This window comes from Peromyscus eremicus, chromosome 3 (assembly GCF_949786415.1).
Source record: "Peromyscus eremicus chromosome 3, PerEre_H2_v1, whole genome shotgun sequence".
Taxonomy (NCBI): domain Eukaryota; kingdom Metazoa; phylum Chordata; class Mammalia; order Rodentia; family Cricetidae; genus Peromyscus; species Peromyscus eremicus.
This window is the reverse complement of record NC_081418.1, coordinates 126,839,066-126,858,794: the sequence shown is the minus strand read 5'-3', so window position 1 is coordinate 126,858,794 and position 19,729 is coordinate 126,839,066. Positions and strand designations below refer to the sequence as shown.

The following is a 19,729-nucleotide window of genomic DNA, read 5'->3' as shown; positions in this document are numbered from 1 at the left end:
TTTACGCCTTTCCTGGAACTCACTCTGTAGCCCAGGCTGGCCTCGAACTCACAGAGATCCGCCTGGCTCTGCCTCCCAAGTGCTGGGATTAAAGGCGTGCGCCACCACTGCCCGGCTTGGTATTTATTTTTTAATAGGCAACATGATTTACAAGGACTGGGTGACCCCTGCCTCTGTCTAGTTCCCCAGTTCTTACCCTTAGTATTCCTGTGATAAAGAAGGTTCATTAACCTGGAGAGGCAGTTGCACTCAGCCATAGCCAAGGAGGAGCTCTTACAGCTTGGAAAAAACTTTTGCTTTCCTCTGACATAATTGATCCTTTAGGAGAATTTCTCCCCTGATCTCTGTCACACCTGAATTGTCTGTCCTACACCTTCAGAGTTTGCTATAGTTCTCCTCACTAACCTATCTTTATTCTTCAAAGATTGGTGACTGACCAGCTAAGTCCCTGTTAGTAGCCAGCAATATCAAAATAAGGCCATGTGAAAAACTTAACAGGAAGGAGTTATCATTGCTTGGGTTCCCTCTCACTCCTTCCTACTAGCTTTGTCTCCACTTTGTATCCAGATACTGTGGTCTGTTTTTAGGTCAGACACCTGCCTTGCTTCTTAAGACTCATCACTATCTTAAACCAGCTAGAAAAAGAATGATCAAGAAGGGCTGAGATTGCTTCTGACCTGGTTATACAACCAGAGTAAGGGCCATGCAGGCAGTTCAGAGCCACTTCAAATTGTCCTGCTCTCCTTGCTGGCTCTGCTGACTCTTCCCACCTTTTTTATTAATTTCCTAGGCTTTGAAGACAAAATATCTAAATCTAAGAGTTTATTCAGTAATTTAATGCTGTGGGTACAGATACTTTGCATTGCACCTCCAAGTAGCAATCTAGCTTATGAAGTGTGGATTAGGGCACTGCATGGGGCACATACTGCCCAGACTATCTGGTGCACACTGGTGTCTGTAACTAAAGTCAAGCAGGAGCTCTGTTCTTCTACTTCCTACTCATCTCACTACTTTGAAATTTGTTAGGAAGATCAATCAGCTCTCCATTTTTTGAAAATAGGCAAGATTTTATTATAAAGGCCATCTTGCGTTTATTTCCTTTCTGCTATGTTCACGCTTATGTGTACATTTGCAAGTACAGGTTATTAGAGATGTACTAAGTATCATCCCCCCCCCCACCACTTTTTTTAAAAATTTATTTTTTGGTGTGTGTGTGTGTGCGCGTGTGCGTGTGCGCGTGCATGCACGTGTGTGCATGTGCATGCATGTGTGCACATGCATGTTCAGTTCCATGGCGCAGTTGTGGAGGTCAAAGGATGGATAACTTCTGGGAGTCTATGTCTTCTTCCACCATATTGGCCCCAGGAATGGAACTTTGGTTGTCAGGCTTGGCAACAAGTGTCTTTCCCTGCTGAGTCATCTCACTGGCCCCCAAATACCAATTTGGTTGTTAATAGCAAGTCATACATCTTTCCAAATCATACAATATAATAAACATGTATTGGTTTTCCCACTTTTAAAATAGTCTTACTCTTTGTGTTATTCTAATAAAAATAGTTTCCTCTAGTTAACATGCTGTCTAGACTGCTGTCCTGGGGTAATAATATAGGAGATACATAATGTGCCCCAGGCTGATGGTCTGTGTGCATTTGCTTGCACTTAGTGCTGGATACCATTGCATCCAGTATGTCATAAATCTATACCATTTTACAGATGGGTGGGTATATTTCAGGGCTCATCCTTGCAAGGGGACCTGTAGCTTGCATTGGTACTAAAAGGTTATTTTTTGCAGGTCAATGTGCGGAATGGAATGAGCTTGCATGACTGCCTTATGAAAGCTCTGAAGGTGAGAGGCCTGCAGCCGGAGTGTTGTGCAGTGTTCAGACTTCTCCAGGAACACAAAGGGTAAGAGTGCAAGTCAGTCAGCACCTTTCAGAACAGTACGGATTTCCTACCTTCAAATAACTTGTTGTTTCACAAATGCTTTGTAGATTCCTAGGGATTAGGGTATGTGTATATTTTTGTTTTTAAAAGTATCAATTCAGAAAAATTTGCTACTGAGAATTATTGCCTGGACATTGTCTTGAAAACTATAATGCACAGGAGATGCTAATAGCGTGTCCAGGGATGGAAGCAGAATTGTTAGAAGGCATGATTTTGAGTGCAAAGAATGTTCCTGGTGTTTGCCATACAGAGTGGGTACCCTGAAAATGTTTGTATTGTTTTTTATAGTTGAGCTGGAAGGATGGCTATTAAGAGTGTTTGCTGCTCTTGCAGAGAGCTCAGGTTCAATTTCTAGCACTCACATCAGATGGTTCACAACTGATTATAGTTCCAGCTCCAGGGGATCTGATGCCCTCTTTAGCTTCCAAAGGCACCTTCACATACATGGTGCATATACATGCACTCAGAGACACACCATATATATATATATATTTAAAGAATACTATCTTTGGCCTGAAGAAATACCCCAGTCAATATAGTGCTTGCCTTGCCATCTGATTGCCAGAACTGACATCAAACTCCTGGGTATGGTTGTGCCCTTGTAACCTCAGCACCTGGAGGCAGAGACAAGCAGGTCCCTGAAGCTTGCTGGCCAGTTTAACCCTAATTGGTGAGCTCCAGACATACCCATTCACTGCATTACTAAAGAGAAGTTCTTGTCATTCATGCTTTGTCAGCCAAACCTGAGAAAACATTTGACTCTGCCCTCTTTGGGGAGCAGTGCTTCTGTTACTAACCTCCTGCTTGTTATGTTTGTGGTTCTGAGTTCCCCCGCTGGAGAGAACACCCAGGAGTCTGCTTACAGAGCTTACCTTCCATGTGTCTCTTCCTCTGCCTGGTCAGCAGTTAGTTTGCTGATCTTCAACATGTCATCACCTTTAGCTGGCTTTATCCCCGTGTTGGTCCCCAAGCTGATCCATAGACTTCCTTTACGACTAGGGAGATTCTGAGACAGGGGCTTAGTCCACTCTTCTTCAAAGCTGTGTGACTGGGAACTGATCTCAGTTCTCTTCAGGACAGACAGCCCCTCCTGCCTGTTCAGAAAGTGAGGCTTCCTTCCTGGTCTTCATCAGGACACAGCAGTACTCTAGACAGATACCATCTCCCTACCTTAAGGAATGGATTGTTGCCTGCTGGGTAACCAGAAGAATGGCTTGTTGGCTTCTGGCAGGTGACAGAGGGGTTTGAGTGATGCCATGTGTGTTACATTCCTTCTTAACTGGGAATGTTCACCCTCCACAAATGAGACAGATTAACTGAACTAACAGTTTTTCCTTAAATTGCTATGATGGCCTGTCTTGATTGTTCTGGGCACAAGAAACAGCTTTGTCAGCCAATTTTAAAGACTGTTTTGTCTCCTATAGACTTTATTTTTATAACCTCTACAAACAACTTTGAGTCAGTAACTAATGAAAGGGCATCTCTGTTTGCATTATGTTTATGGATGTTTAGATTGAAGTAGCTGTTGAACACTAAACTTGAGCACTGTAGTCACTGCACCTTACTTTATGTGATCTTGGTATTTTGGTAGGATTTTAATATTACACAGTCTCCTTAAAGACATAGTTACCCTTGTAATGAGATTGTTTTATTTTATTGTTAAAAACAAAACAAAACAAAACAAAACTTTGTTCTAGGAATATAAAGTTTGGAGTCCAACAGACTTGAATTCCAACAGGCCCATCACTCTATGAGCAAGGTCTCTTGAGGGCCCCAGTTGCTTATTTTTAGGGTGGGACCAGACTACCTGTCCGGTGTGCTTAGACAGCATGCAGTAGACAGTAGAACTGCTCTGTGTCCGGAGCCTTGTCCATTGTCACCTCATATTATGCTTTGGGTAATTTTTAGTAAGAAAGCACGCTTAGATTGGAACACCGATGCCGCCTCTCTGATTGGAGAAGAACTGCAAGTGGATTTCCTGGATCATGTTCCACTCACAACTCACAACTTTGTAAGTTTCAGCACCTGCCTTTCTCTGGCATTTTGGCTCTTTGCTGTGCATGGCTGACCTTTCCGAGAAGCACTAGTCATGTGCACTATTAGTTACTTTCATTCTCCCGCTGTGCTCATGTCCAGTGGGCAGTTTAGAGTCTGCTAACAGAGGTTCCTCTGCCTTCCGTTTCTGAATTTGACAGTGTTGGAAGTAGGATTCTTCACTGTGGGAGGCTCTTGGGAGGCCAGTGGAGAAAGCACCTTGTTGGTTCTTCACTTGTGTTCCTGGATTTCTTGTCACAGGCTCGGAAAACGTTCCTGAAGCTTGCATTCTGTGACATCTGTCAGAAGTTCCTGCTAAATGGATTTCGATGTCAGACTTGTGGCTACAAGTTTCATGAGCACTGTAGCACCAAAGTACCTACTATGTGTGTGGACTGGAGTAATATCAGGCAGCTCTTGTAAGGCATCTGTTTTTGTTTTTTTCCTTGTAAAAATTCAGGGTCAGGTGCAGAAACACTTTTGAGGATGCTCATTATATATTTTTATTGTTTGAGTTTTAGGTTTGTTAAATAATTGCTGTGAATCTGAAACTATCTACTTTAGAAGCACCATAGTTCTAAAATTAGCTAGTTTTAGTGTGACACCCAACCGAAACAAACAGGTAGGGAGCTGGGAGATGACTCAGTTGGTTTACTTTAAGCAGTGTTTACTTTAAGCATGAGGGCTGAGTTTGATCACCAGCACTGACATAAAAGCTGGGCCCACACCGTGTGCCTGTAGTCTCTGAGTCGGGATGGTGGAGAGAGGGCTGTCCTTGGGACTTGCTGGCCAGCTAGTCTAGCCAAGTTGATGCCACAAACAGGTCGGACCCATTGTCTGTCAAATAGTTACTGACACTGATTTGTCAAGGAAAAGAACGGGGACATGGAAATCAAAGGGCTTTTTTCTCTCCTCAACTGGGCTGCAAGTGGCTAGTGCTGCATGTTGTCCCGAGAAAGCAGAAAGTGGAGCTTGGCTGTTTCCTCCCCTCGCTCTGGGGAACAACGTGTTTGGTTGGGCCTCACAGTTTGGATATAAAAAATTGAGACTCTTTATTAGGTGACAAACCAGGTACTAAGATATATTTCACAGAGAGAAAATGGTTTAAATAACTGCAAATTTAAATTCAAATTATCCTTATTAAAGCCTTAAAAACTGTGTTGAGAGTATGAAGTCAGTTTTACCCTTATTGGAGCATGTTAGGAAAATGAGAGGACTTTTGTCTTCACTCACAATGGGAAGGGACCTTTTAGCTCCCACAGAAGCCACCTGTTGCTTCTCGGAGAACTTGAATAGCAGAAAGGCATGTGCTTGTGGCCAGCCACACATCACTACCTCAGGGCTGTGATCAGCACCTCTAAGTCTCAGCTCATTGATCTGAAAAGAGGTCTCATGGGAGTTGGCTGAGATAACATGAGATTGCTTAGCACAAATACTCAGCGTGTGGAATCAAAGTGCCTAGTTAATTGTAATTTCACTTTCCCTTCCTTTTTACTATTGGTGCTGAATATAGTTTATTCCTTATAGTCTTCTCATCGTTTCCAAGACAATTCCAGAAAAGCTGGATGTGATAAAGGTTTTAAAGTGTTGCATGATCACTTAAGAAAACATTACTTTGATATAGTTGAGCAGGACCAGACTTTTGTAGAGATGCATTCTAGCAGGATGTGTGTTCATTGGCAGGTTGCTGTCACTCAGTCTGTAATCCAGCCCTTTGGGTTGGTAGTCTCTTCATAGCACGTGTCTAAAGCACTTGAGAAAATGAGTAAAGGGAAGCTGGGTTGTAGCTGTGGGTTTGCAGGCAAGGGGCTTGTTTCTCTGTGAGGACAAAATCTATAAACCAGTCTTTCCACGTTTCATTTAGGCTGTTTCCAAATTCCACTGTTGGTGATACTGGAGTCCCAGCACTACCTTCTTTGACAATGCGCCGGATGCGGGAGTCTGTTTCCCGGATGCCTGCTAGGTAATGTTTTACTTGGCACTCTTGGAAAGTTACATTGGGTTGGGTGGGTTGAGAGCCTACTGTCATGTTGGGCTGTCTGCAGACCCTTTGCTGCTTCTGTGAAACACCAATTGGAGACCTTTCTCTCTGTGGTCCCATGGAGCTTACATTCTGAAAAGTGATTTTGATTGTTGGCCTTTCTGTTACAATACAACCCTCAGTCTCCCATTATATTTATAAAAAGCTTGAGGTTCTGCCATCTTCCAGTTGTGGTGAATTAAGCCTCTATGGAAAGGTCCCCAAAGTGAGTATAGTGGCTAAGAACATCAGACCTTACTTCTAAAATGTTTATCATGGCCTTGATATCCAAGTAGATGAATCAGATAGCCTTTCTGTTGTTATTCTTTTCAGTTTGCATTTGAGTTGTCATTGCTGCTGTTTTCTAGCTTTAAAACTCAAAGTTCAGTGGAGTACACACCTTGCTCAGTGACACACAAGAATATAGAACCTAAAATAAAGTCTACATTTTTGTCTAAAATGTCTGACTTTTAACTTATATGTAATCAGCTAGCATTTAATGATCCCTATAAAACTACTATGGAACCAGTGAAAGGCAGCATCTTAAAACAAGGAATTTGTACTGAAATTGTGTCTGACTTGAATGAAGCCATTTTGGTAATTTGAAAACTACATTCAAGCAAAAAACAACTTGCCTTGCAGATAAGAAACCTGACTCTGAAAGCCTAAATGTAGAATTCCTAGTGCAAGGTGGCATTTCAGTGAGGGAACAGCCTTCCTCAAGTAAGGCCATAGACAGAACGGTATCCTTTAGAAAAGCCAGTCTTTGTCCCTTGAGTTCATATGAGTATGACCTGAACCAACCTTAATTGAAGATTACAGAACAAATATGTTCTACTTTGTTTTGTTGGGGTTTGGGTGGAGTTCAGGGCCTCACTGAGGCTAGGCTTGTGCTTCACAATAGAGGAAGGTGTTATTTGTTTCAAGATACTGGGGCTTAGACCTAAAGCCTTACATAGGCTAGGCAGACATTCCTTCTACCACTGAGCTGCATCCCATACTTGTTAATGTGGGTTCCTAGGCTGAAATAGTCATAGGTTGGGGTTGCAGATCTAAAGATGGAACACACTTTGCTGTGTGCTGACTACAGAGAGAAATTCTCAGTCTTTCTTTCAATTAAATTGGGCAGATTCCTATTAGCATTAGGTGGTAGTTGTAGCAAATACTGATCTGTTCTTAGAGATATAAAACTCTAAATTATTCTCAAGAATGATTTATCACCAAGGCGAACTTGTATGATGGATTCTCCTTTTCACAGGGGATGACAAGCACATTTATTTTTCATTTTCAAAAATTTGCACACAAAAGAACCCAGACAGCATTTTTAATAGTGCATATTTAAAGAATGAACCATTGTGTCAAAGATTGTATGGATCAGTTTGCCCCTAAGTGTCTTAATGAGGTAGGCAGTTGAAAAGACTTTGCCAGTGTGGAGGCCTGAGTGCCAATCATGGGACTTTCTTTCTCCTCCATGCCTAGTTCCCAGCACAGATACTCCACACCACATGCCTTCACTTTCAACACCTCCAGCCCTTCCTCTGAAGGTTCCCTCTCCCAGAGGCAGAGGTCAACGTCCACTCCCAATGTCCACATGGTCAGCACCACCTTGCCTGTGGACAGCAGGATGATTGAGGTAATAGGGCCCCTTGTGGGTGGTGATGAGCAGCAGTAGTTAACATTGGGAGCACAGAATGTAGATTTCAAAGCTGCTCAGGAATGTTGCAGTATTTTCTTAGGCCCTTAAAAATAACTTCGAAATGTTATTTTAAAATCTGTTACTTCCACAGACTGACTTAATAACTAGGCCATGTATCATTCCAGTGGGAAACAAAACTCCCCGCTAACCATTGTGCGGGTGTGTCCCAGCTTTGGGTGTGAGTTCTTTGAGATGGTAGATATGTGCAGAGCAGAGCAGCTTCATATGGTGAGGTGTTGTAAAGACTACAGATGCTCTAGAGGACTGAAAGTAGGACCTCTAGGATCTAAAGTGCATTGAAGCAGATGTGACAGTGCCAGTCAGTGTTTGCAAACTGCCTTTTCTTTTCTTGTGTGTTCTGTTGGTTTGCTTTCTAGCTCATCTTTAAAATCAACTGACTACACTTCAAATGCTTCCTTTGTCTTTATTCTTCTTTATTTCTCATTGCTTTGGACTAGAATAACAGCCTGAATGCCTCTCCCAGGGCGTGCTCCAGACGGTTTTGTCTGAGGGGAAGAGTAGGTATTTTTCTCCATGCCTTTGCTTCTTGGGTTTAACAGGATAGACTGTCAGATGGTAGACTATCATGTGAGACAACAAATACATTCATTTATATTTCTCTCATACTTTTGCCACGTTTTCTTTCTTTTCTATAGAATATTTATAAGTAAAATAAATACTCTGAGTTGCTACTGCTAGGTGAATTTCTCAAGGTAGATTCTCAAAGGCAAGGGCATTGAAATAGTTTTTAAAAACTCAGCTCTCTCAAAAGACTAATGATGGACTGATAGTAACAAAGCATCTGTATGGAGTTCAGACATTAGAAAGCAAAGCATTTCACCCATTTGGTTGATATGACCTAGAAAAGCCTATTAGAAAGTCTGGCATCCTGGTACATGCCTAGAATCCTAGCACTCTAGAGGACCTTATTCAGGACTGGCCTGGGCTACACAGTGAGATCCTGTTTCAAAATCAAATTAAAAGACACAGCAGACATGGCCATGTAACCGTGCTTTCTCATCTTTGCAAAAATTGGTTCCTTGACACCTGTCATCTTAGGTGTAATTTTTCTATAGCCAGAAATCACCTTTAACCACTTGTTGCCCTGTGTAAGCCATTGGCTTTATCATAATAATTGGCCCTATACATTCATATACAATTATAAAGTAGCCATTTTCTTTCCATGTACAATTTGTTCCTGTATAAACTGTTGTTAATACAGTCAAAGTCAAAATTCTCCAGTTGCTAATGTAAGTAACACAAGTATTGTGTTTAATCCTGTTTGTGCCTCAGAAAAAAATTTGATTCTTGGCTTTTTTCCTCCTTGATATTTGTTTTTCAAGACAGGTGTTCTGTGTGCAACAGCTCTGGCTGTCCTGGAACTCACCTTTTGTAGACAAAAATAACAGAAGAGATTGGTTGAATGGCCAGTGTTTCTCCCCCTTGGCTGCCATCCTGTCATACAGACACCCAGGCTTTCTCACCTTTCCCTCACAGACACACATCATTAGCCCTGGTTTGAGTTGCAGAGTGAGAATCTGTTTTTGTGTGTGTGCAGGTGTGTGTAAGCCAGAGGCTGATGTTAAGTGTCTTCCCCAATTGCCTTTCCATTCTGTGCTTTGAAATAGTGTCTCTTACTGAAGCTGGAGCTTGCTAGTTAGGCTAGGTTGGCCAGTCAGTGAGCCTCCAGGATCCTCCTGTCCCCACCTCCCCAGTGCAGGGATCGTAGGCATGTGCCACCACTCTGTGCTTACAAGGCAAGCCCTTCAGCAACCAAGCTCTCTCCTTTTGGTGCCTGTCCTGGAATTCGCTCTGTAGACCACGCTGGCCTCGAACTCACAGAGATCTACCTGGCTCTGCCTCCCAAGTGCTGGGATTAAAGGCATGTGCCACCACTGCCTGGCAGGATCTTAACCATCTCTGTGGATGTTTTACAGACAGGCCAGGGTTGGGAATTAGAATTAGGCTTTATTCTATGCTGTTATAGATACTTGGGCAGGGTGGCTGACACAGTTGGTGTGTGTGTGTGAGTGCAAGAGAGAGAGCAAGTGAGCAGTAGCTTGGTTTGTGTTTTTTTTTACTCTTGTAAAGATATTTTTGAAAGCTAGGCATGGTGGCACATGTCTGTAATCACAGCACTAACAAGGCTGAGGCAGAAGAATGGCAAGTTCAGGGCCAGCCTATGCTACACAGTGAGACTCTATATAAAAAAACAAGCAAAAAATATGGCTGGAGTGATGGCCTAGCAGTTAAGAAGAGCCTTTGTTCTACAGAGGACCCTGGTTCAGGTCCCAGCACCCACATGCAGGCTCACTACTGTCTATAACTTCAGTGCCAGAAGGTGTAACATCCTCTTCTGGCCTCCAAGGGCACTGTACAAATGGTGAGCACACATACATGCAAGCAAAACACCCATACATATAAAATGGAAAAAAAACAAAACAGAAAAAAAAAACAAACCCTCAAAAAATTGAGTGGGAACATTCTAGTAATAGCTTCGTGGAACAATTATCTTGTTTGCTGTGGTAATACAAAGAAAAATGCAGATGACTTGCTAGAAAGACACTTTCTGAAGTTATGAAGTGGTTTTATATTTGTAATATATATTATAAATTCTGCCCTCAAGGAAGAATTATAAGATTAAAATTTAGAAAGGTCTCATGGATGGTTGTATCGATAGTTGGGCAGTTAAGAGTACTTGATGCTCTTGAGGATCCAAGTTCAAGTCCAAGCACACATATCAGGAAGGATATAACTGCTTGTAACTCCAAGCTCCAAGGGGTCCCACACTGTCTTTGGCCCCTGTGGGCACTTGCATTCTTACACACACACACCAAAAATAAAATCTTAAAAAAATGTCTGGTGGAGGTAGGTCCCTGTGATTTGAGTGATTCTTGAAACAGTATCCAGTGTCTAGTAGCCAGCTTGAGAAAATCACTAAAGTTTGAATGTCTTATGCTAATGGAGCTGAGGCTGAGATCCATATGTGATGGCTCATTTCTGCCATCCACTGCTCTGTGACCCTTACTGAGTCTCCCCTTCTGTCCATGTGGGTTTTAAAATGTAAACACAGGATTCAGGCTCTGGGGTTCATGTTTTTTTCCAGTTCCCCATAAGTTAGGCTTCAAGTAGTACCTACCTGTGTTAAACCCAACTTTGGTCCATATTTGTCCTTCCTCCTACTGAAGTCAAAATGAGCCTGTCACTGGACCTCTGTCTCTCAGTCTCTGTCTCTGATTAAGCGTCAACAGAGCAGTATCCCGAGTCTGTGGAGGAGATGCCAGTTGACAGTAACTACCAGCCTTTGCTGAAGGTCTGTTTCTGAGAAATGTGGTTTCCATGAAAAGTTATACTCATTCCAGGAGTATTTAACAGGAATCAATCTTGGAAAAATTTATTTAGGCATTAGGTAAACCAGGAAATTAGGAGTACACAAGTATACTTTATATTTTAGAGGGTTAATAATTGCTCCTATAGCCCCTGCCCCAAGAGACGAGGCCTTTTCTAGTGTATCTGATCAGCTTTTGTTTTCCGTTTCAGGATGCAATTCGAAGTCACAGTGAATCAGGTACTTTACCCCACAGTCATTTAGTGATCAGTAATGGCTTTTTCTCTATGCTGTGATCTTCTGTTGCCTTATCTACGTGTGGATTCTGTTTGTCTTGTCTATTAAGCCTCACCTTCAGCCCTGTCCAGCAGCCCCAACAACCTGAGCCCAACAGGCTGGTCACAGCCCAAAACCCCTGTGCCAGCACAAAGAGAACGGGCACCAGGATCTGGGACCCAGGAAAAAAACAAAATTGTGAGTATGGTCAATAATACCTCCTGCCCCTCAGGGATCAGTAAAGATAAACTCTTGGAAATCAGAATGTACTTAACATATTTGGGGGTGGGAACCTAATAAAATACACTTAAGGAAAATGAATGCCACTGTGCCCTGGCATGTTCACATTCATTCTATAAGTTGCCATTTGGCTACAACTCAGTAAACTGTCGTCTTCTCGGAGACAAGACTGTAGCTGCAGAGCCTGTTCACCTTTAAAGGAAGCAGGAACAGGCGGGGTGGGGTGACCCTTTCTTTGACAGTCTTACTCTCAGCAGGCTGTTGGCATTCTATGGGTTATGAATGATCTCCATTTGTTTCAGAGACCTCGTGGGCAGAGAGATTCAAGCTATTACTGGGAAATAGAAGCCAGTGAGGTGATGCTGTCCACTCGCATTGGGTCAGGCTCCTTTGGCACTGTGTATAAGGGCAAGTGGCACGGTGAGTTTGGAGCCTATCTCCAGCTTCAGGGCTCTGGTGCTCAGGGTTCAGCAGAGGGCTAGGGGGCTTCTTTGTTCATAGTGGCCTTCTCTAAGGGTACTTGATCATACTTCGCAATCAAATCAATTTTGAAATTTCACAGCATTCTAACCTTAATTTGTATAATAAAGTTCTAGTGATGCTTAGAAACCAGTGAGCAAGTTTTAGCCCTGTAGTCAGATGTTAGTGGTGCCATTTCTTCTAAACTAAGCTAGCTCTGCTCATGGAACATACTTCTTCACTGAGCAGGTGTTTACTGCTTTGATGGAGGGCACCCTAGACACCAACAGCTGAAGGGACCTTAAAACAGGTCCAGACCAAGAGCAGGAGCTATCTTCTGTTCAGAAGGCTGGCGCAGGAAAGCAGGAAACTTCCTGACTCTCTGTTCTGCCCTCGGGTAATTGTAGCTCTCCCTTCCTGTGGGGTGAGTGTTCTTATTTCCATGAGAAACATTGCTCACTTGGAAGAAAGTTTCTAGTTTAACCTTTGTAGTCATAGCTTGAATAGTTTGACAGCATTTCCATACCAGGTTTTTAACACCTCTAGATTAGGATGTTAGCAAATGTAAGCAGGGGGTTCTTGAAAGTGCTTGTGAAGTTTCAGTAACTTTACAGATAACAGGGCAGAGATGGAGAAAAGTGTGCAGACATTCACATTCAGTGTTGGAAACAGCAGCATCCACTATGGTTGTGCATCAGTGTGTGGGGTTTTGCCTTGCATAGGTCGTCCTATGAGCAATGTGCTTTCTTAGGAGCACAGATCAGAAAGTTGGTCAGTGACACTTAGACTGACTCCTCTGAGGACTGTTAAGTGATGCCCTGCTGGCCTGTCTCTTGGTCTGCAGAGGAATGGTTATGAGCTAGGCAGAGCCTGTTCTTGAGGGGCTTTTTAGCATTCCTCCAGCCTCCTATGCAGGCATCTGGCCACCAACATCTTCCTGGCCTCACCACTTAAGTTGACCTGCCTACCCCAGTCTCTCCTTCCACCCCTAACTTTCTTACCCTTTTGTTTCCCACTGTAACTCCAAGCCTGCCTTCACCTGGGCTGTTGCAGCAAAATTTTCTCCCACCCATTCTGTTTTATAGATGCTCACTTACATGCCTCACTAGAGTGTCCTTTCTAATATCCTTCCTGATGCTTACACCCCACTACCTCCAGGAAGCATCTCCATACACTCCCACTCCCCAGCAGTCTTTAAGCCCAGCTACTGTCTTGTCTCAGACTTCACAGCCACGTGGGACCTGCCACTAGGGCACACACGGTCACTGCTGGACAGGTGGCTCCAGCACTGCACCTTCGCTACTAGGATGAGCTGCAGCTTCTCTAGCAGCCTGTGCCTTTGGTGCTGGATGATGCCAATTACCAGGTCAGTTATAGCTGAGAGACTGGGACCTCAAGGGAGCCCTGTCTTTACCATTGGTGCTCCCTAGAACAGACTGCCTCAAGACCACACTCCTCAGGCTGAGGGACCGGCCAACTCCAAGGTGCCTCTCAGCTGACTCAGACTTTGGTCATTGGTACCATGGTTAATTTGACTGTTTTTTTGAGATGGGGTCTCGGTATGTGGCTTAGGCTGGCCTCCTGCCTCAGCTTCCAGAGTGGACAGCCTTATAAAAATTTGAGGTCCTAACCTGGCGGTGGTGGTGTACATCTTTAAGCACTTGGGAGGCAGAGGCAGGCAGATCTTTGTGAGTTCAAGGCCAGCCTGGTCTACAGAGTGAGTTCTAGAATAGCCAGGGCCACACAGAGAAACCCTGTCTCCAAAAATAAATGAATGAATGAATAAATAAGTAAAATAAGGGGACCCTTAAAGGGTTTAGGCACTTTATTATTACTCTTGTTAATATATCTATATAAAACATATTTGAATGTGACTGCCAACTACCCCAGAAAGCATGTTGACTCCTGGGTGTTTCTGAAGCTGTAGGGAGGTTACCTATATTGCTGCCTTGGTGATTGTCAGTATTGTAAGACAGTTGTGTGGGCCCACTTAACTTCCTGCCCTTCCTGGCTCCAGCACATTTTTCTTTTCCTTCCTTCTTCCTTCCTTCCTTCCTTCCAAATGTGGTTCTGGACATGAGACTGACTTCTACTCTATTTCCTCTCTGCAGAATGAGTTTTAACAGTCAGGTGTGCATACAAGCTATGACAGTGTTCAGTATTCCCACTGCTCCTACTGGTAAAGGACCCTCTCCTTCAGCTTGCTGAAGGGCCTGCTTCCTCATCAGTTTACACTTGGCGTGCCATTCACAGCCTTGGCATGGATTTCATCCTCACAGGCTAAGGTTGTGGAGCTCTCCCATATGGACCTACCTTGGTGCTCCCAGCCAGCATCAAGTGGATACAAGCTTGTTGAAGGCTTTTGTGGCCCAGTGTGGGTATTAGTAGCAGTGAAGCTTCTCAGCCACTTGATGTATTGGTTGGCAGATTTGTTCTACCTGCAGACACATGTTCCTTGAAAAGTGCCTCCTATTGTCCTTAGAATTAGGGTTTTTGAAAGGCTGGGAAGTAGCTCAGTTGGTAAAAAGAGCTTGCCATCAAAGCACAAGGACCCAAGATCAATCCCCAGCACTTACATAAAAATTCAGCTGTGGTTGTACTGTCTTGTAATCTCAGTGCTGGGGAGGTAGAAAGGGGCTCAATTAGCTGACCCTAGTCGAGTCCTGGGTCCCAGTGAGAACCTGTCTCAAAAAAACAAAAACAAGGTAAGATGCACATAAATCCTAAGGTATTTGAAAAAATAAAGACTATTTAACTGAGCGTAACTATTTAACTGAGCGTAACTAACTACAAATTAATTTGCAGGAGATGTTGCAGTAAAGATCCTAAAAGTGGTTGACCCAACCCCAGAGCAGTTCCAGGCCTTCAGAAATGAGGTGGCTGTCTTGCGGTGAGCCCAGCCCCTGGAGCAGCAGGGTTGGGTAGGGCCGGGCTGTGCAGGTCAGCACCTGCTATGGGTTCTGAGGGATACTCCTCTGAGGAGGAGGGAAGTCTATTTCCTTCCAGCGTATGTGCTGGAAGCCAGAAGAGCCCTTTGCATGGACACACCTCATCTCTGGAATCAACACTCAACAGTCCAGCTGTGTGGGGTTTGGCTTGTGGTAGGGGGATCATTTTTACCTGTTTCCAGGCATCTTTTTATAGCTAATAAAAAGAGAGCCTTAGCTCTCTAGTCACTCAATTTCTCTTAGGTTTGTAGGGATGAGTTGGACAGAGGTGGATTCCACAGATGAGGGGTCCTGTGCAAAGAGTACCCTCTCTGTAAGCAAGGCCAGCATGGAGGTGAATGAAGGGTGAGTGGGCTTCAGCTGATTATAGGTAGTACTCTTATGGTCATGCTCTCCCTGCTTCCCCTTCCCCCAGCAAAACACGGCATGTTAATATCCTGCTGTTCATGGGGTACATGACAAAGGACAACCTGGCGATTGTGACCCAGTGGTGTGAGGGCAGCAGTCTCTATAAACACCTGCATGTCCAGGAGACCAAATTCCAGATGTTCCAGCTAATTGACATTGCCCGACAGACAGCTCAGGGAATGGAGTAAGTAGACAGCTTGGTGAGTCCTTGTGGCCTGAACCCTGAGTTGCCCTTGTAGGAACCAGACTGAGTGGCACCTGGGTGGGCTCTTTGACATCTGAAGCTCCCGTTTCTCATCAACCAGACCTAGCTACCATCTGTAGGACCCTTGTGCCCAGGCAGCAGGAATACGCTCTGCTCACCGGTGCTTTTGTCAATTAAAAAAAAATATTTGAAATTGCATGTTTATATGGTCAGTGAGTGGCAGTGCTCGGGAGATGGGTGGTCCTGGGGCTGCAGTCAGTCGTCAGCTGCCTAATGTGGGTGTTGGGAATCAAAATGGGGTCTTCTGCAAGAGCAGTGACATGTTAACCTCCAAACCTCTTTCCAGCCCTTTGTCACGTTGGATCATCCATTTTCTTTAAAAGGCCATCTTTTTAGCTCCTGGATCCCCTGGATCTACGGAGCAAGATCCAGAGTTTGAGGCTAGCTTGATCTATAGAGCAAGTTCCAGAATAGCTAGGGCTACACAGAGAACCCCTGTCTCAAACAGCCAAAAAATAAAATTCATACAGAGCTCTGAACTTTAACATTCACATACCATAAGAAGTCTTTCTTTTGGAGGTAGGGCTTGGGGGCCTTTCTGTATTCAAAGTACAGCCATCCTACTAGATGCTGCATTCTTACCATATAGAAAAATCCCCAGCTTATAGCCATCCCCAGTTCCTGATAATTGGCCTTCCTACTGCTGGGTTTATGTCTTGGTAAGTGGAATGTGAGGTAAAAGATCACATCCTACATGCCTGGCTTTGTTTGCAGAGCAAATCCAAGTTGCAGTATGCAAGGCAAATTGCTACCCACAGTTAGCGGATGGCCAGTGAGACAGTCCAAGTTACTTTTGAGTAAAACTGATGTTTGATGTCAGCCCGTTTACACTGTGGCCTTTCTATGTGACAGGTCCTTGGGTACCTTATTAGCTGTAGCTAATTAACTGATTGATTTCTCTCCTTCACAGCTATTTGCATGCAAAGAACATCATCCACAGAGACATGAAGTCCAACAGTATCCTTTGGTATTGAGTTCTCAGTTTAACCCAAAGGGACCTTTTTCTCAAATATGGTTCATGGTTCCAGGGGAGAGCTTTTTAAAGGAAAACAAAAATGAAGTTAGTTAAGAAGCCAAACAGGCCCTCTGCAGCCTCCATCTCACCTGGGCTGCTGTGACTGTCCACAAGAGTTCCTTCCTTAAGGTTTTTCCCCCAACAGTGATCTGTAAACAATTCCTTCAGAGTTGGGATACAAACTTGGAATGAACTTGAACTCAGCCTGGTTGGATTATTCAAAGTTTGCTTGAGAGTTTATTAGCATCTATTTATATCTCATCTGTGGAAGATGTATGGCTGTACATACAGACGAAAAGTAATTGCAAGTCAAGATTTAAGATTCTGGATTTATTTCCCATCCTCGGATGCATATATGTGTTACCAACAAGTGCAAAGTGGTTGCTGCCTCCTGCTCACTTGGTCCAAGCAGCATAATGCCATCAATACAGTAGAACAATGTGATATTTGGTGGAAGTCACAGATAATCAAGATCCCTTCAAACTAAGTTATGACACAGGGCAGGAGAGGTAAAACATCCTTGAGGTAAAACTGTAAGGGTGTTTTCCTGGCCTTGCCAACTAAAAGCAAATTGTTTCTGGTGATCCTTATGGACAGGTACCAAGAAAAGGCATTTTTCTTCAGGCTGGAGAGGTAGTTCAGAGGTTAAGAGCATTGATTGTTCTTCCAGAGGTCCTGAGTTCAATTGCCAGCAACCACATGGCAGCTCACAACCATCTGTAGTGAGATCTGATGTCCTCATCTGGCCTGCAGGCACACATGCAGACAGAAGAAGTCAATCTAAAAGAAACCGCATTCCTCCTTCCTCACAGCAGCTGTGCCCCTTTTATGCTGTGAGATGGTGCACAGCATGATGTGCCAGTGTCAGGCTTAGCTGTGCTGCATTAGTGGCCGTGACCTTCTTGAAGTAAAGTTTTTTGGGCAGCTAAGCACTGCTCTAAGATCTTGGTCATAAAGTGGACCGGTTCTAGCCAGTTTTTAAAAACATTCGGTGGTGAGGCTGCTGCTGTTCTGTTGCTGTCATGAGTAGGGCATGTAGGCGGGGTGGGACGCTGGTGAGCAGTCCGAGGCCCAGTTATTGGGCCTACACCATTTCCTGCCTCCTGAAGAGAAGTGATTTCAGAATTTGATTTAGTAGTGAGGCGAAGGAGGTAAAAAGCACTGTAAGGAACGTTGACCTGTCAGTCTCCTTAACAAGCATTGAGATATATTTCTCCATGAAGGCCTCACGGTGAAAATTGGAGATTTTGGTTTGGCAACAGTCAAGTCACGCTGGAGTGGTTCTCAGCAAGTTGAACAGCCCACGGGCTCTGTGCTGTGGATGGTAAGGAAGCTGGCCCCACACAACTTCCTGAGCACCATGAAGTGGAGCAGGGTGCAAACTTGACATCATTTCTGCACATTTTGGGAGTCTGGTTGATCCCTGGTGTCAGCTTAAGGCAAAACCACTTATCTCCTAGGAAGGCAACAGAGGCCAGAGCCTGGGGGTTAAGTCTTTAGGGAAGAGCTACGCTGGGCTAAGGACTGGACTCCCTCCAACTAGTTGGAATAGCCTGGCTCCTGAATGTCTCTGGAGCCCATTACCCAGGGACTAACATACTTTGTCCTCATAGGCCCCAGAAGTCATCCGAATGCAGGATAACAACCCGTTCAGCTTCCAGTCTGACGTCTACTCCTATGGCATTGTGCTGTACGAGCTGATGACAGGGGAGCTCCCCTACTCCCACATTAACAACCGAGATCAGGTGATCTGCACGGGGCCTGGCAGAGCGGCAAGGGCTAGTTAGTCCCAGTGTCTGTCGTTCACAAACTCCTTTGCTCAACTGTTTCCTTCTTTAGATCATCTTCATGGTGGGCCGGGGATATGTTTCCCCAGACCTTAGCAGGCTCTACAAAAACTGCCCCAAGGCAATGAAGAGGTTGGTGGCCGACTGTGTGAAGAAAGTAAAAGAAGAGAGGCCTCTGTTTCCCCAGGTTAGGTGGAGCTCAGGAGCTCAAATACGATTACAGTCTGAGGTGGGCCAGGGGTCTGTGGGGAGAGGACCTTCTGTGTGCTTAGACGCCTGACTGAAAGGTATGGCTGGGGAGATAGCAAGTCCCCAACTAACAAGACCACTTCCGGGGCCTTGTTTCAGATCCTGTCTTCCATCGAGCTGCTTCAGCACTCTCTGCCGAAAATCAACAGGAGCGCCTCTGAGCCCTCCCTGCATCGGGCGGCCCACACTGAGGACATCAATGCTTGCACGCTGACCACATCCCCGAGGCTACCAGTCTTCTAGCTGATGTTGTAGCTGTTCTTAGGCCACCAGGGGAAAAGAGTCAGCAGGCACCACTTTGTTTCCTTGGGGGCAGAATGCATGTTTTCAGAGAAGCTGCTGCTAAGGACCTAGACTACTCACAGGGCCTTAACTTCATGTTGCCTTCTTTTCTACCCTCCTGCCCTGGGAAAGGAAGCTGTCCACCATGCTAGCCTGCTCTGCTCCAGGAATACAAGTCAGCGGAGTATTTTAGAGCAAGGAAATGGCCTTGGAGAGAAGTCAAAGTGGCTTGCACTCTGGCTGCTGCAGGGACGTGCAATCGGGAACTTAGCTCGCTGAGCCTATCTGCTGCAGGGCACAGACAGTGGTGCAGTGCCAGTTTTGCACATGGAGTCTTGGCCACCTGGGGGAGCCTGCTTTGGTACTACAGAACTTCACTTTATGGACACACCCTCTTACTGTGTCTAAGGTGTCCTGTGTGGATGGCTTTCCAAGCACGGTGCTCCACCTTCGGGCAGCCTCCCACACGCTGAATCTGTCTTCCAGAAGCTGCCCCTATGGGGTGGGCTGCAGCCCAGCCTATCTCTAGTCACATCCTTGTCTGTAAGAAAGCCAGGAATACAGGTTTTCTTAATGATTTTGGGTTTTAATTTTGTTTTTATTGCGCCTGACAAGATACAGTTATCTGATGGTTCCTCAATTATGTTATTTTAATAAAATAAATTAAATTTAGGTTTAATGGCTTCTGACTCCTTCAAAAGTAATGCTGAGCTCGCAGGCAGTATGGACACCCTATTTGTTTGGTTTCTTGTGTAAAACTCAAGGAGGGTCTGTGCTG

At 44.6% G+C, this 19,729-nt stretch overlaps 1 protein-coding gene across 6 annotated transcripts in view; it reads left to right on the top strand.

The window, feature by feature from the left end:
* The window catches only part of Raf1 (Raf-1 proto-oncogene, serine/threonine kinase), a 56,945-nt gene extending 37,322 nt beyond the window's left edge, over positions 1-19,623 (top strand). For 5 of the 6 annotated variants that reach the window (XM_059258412.1, XM_059258413.1, XM_059258415.1 and 2 more), the window contains 15 exons: positions 1,793-1,905; positions 3,853-3,955; positions 4,240-4,397; positions 5,843-5,941; positions 7,478-7,631; positions 11,235-11,262; positions 11,369-11,496; positions 11,841-11,958; positions 14,803-14,887; positions 15,361-15,537; positions 16,529-16,575; positions 17,839-17,957; positions 18,247-18,378; positions 18,473-18,607; positions 18,769-19,623. In XM_059258412.1, the coding sequence (XP_059114395.1) occupies positions 1,793-1,905; positions 3,853-3,955; positions 4,240-4,397; positions 5,843-5,941; positions 7,478-7,631; positions 11,235-11,262; positions 11,369-11,496; positions 11,841-11,958; positions 14,803-14,887; positions 15,361-15,537; positions 16,529-16,575; positions 17,839-17,957; positions 18,247-18,378; positions 18,473-18,607; positions 18,769-18,912 (1,740 nt within the window). In that variant the 3' untranslated portion in view covers positions 18,913-19,623. The remainder of the gene's footprint in view (positions 1-1,792; positions 1,906-3,852; positions 3,956-4,239; positions 4,398-5,842; positions 5,942-7,477; positions 7,632-11,234; positions 11,263-11,368; positions 11,497-11,840; positions 11,959-14,802; positions 14,888-15,360; positions 15,538-16,528; positions 16,576-17,838; positions 17,958-18,246; positions 18,379-18,472; positions 18,608-18,768) is intronic. The other variant, XM_059258418.1, reaches the window with a different exon arrangement.
* Positions 19,624-19,729: the final 106 nt, after the last annotated feature.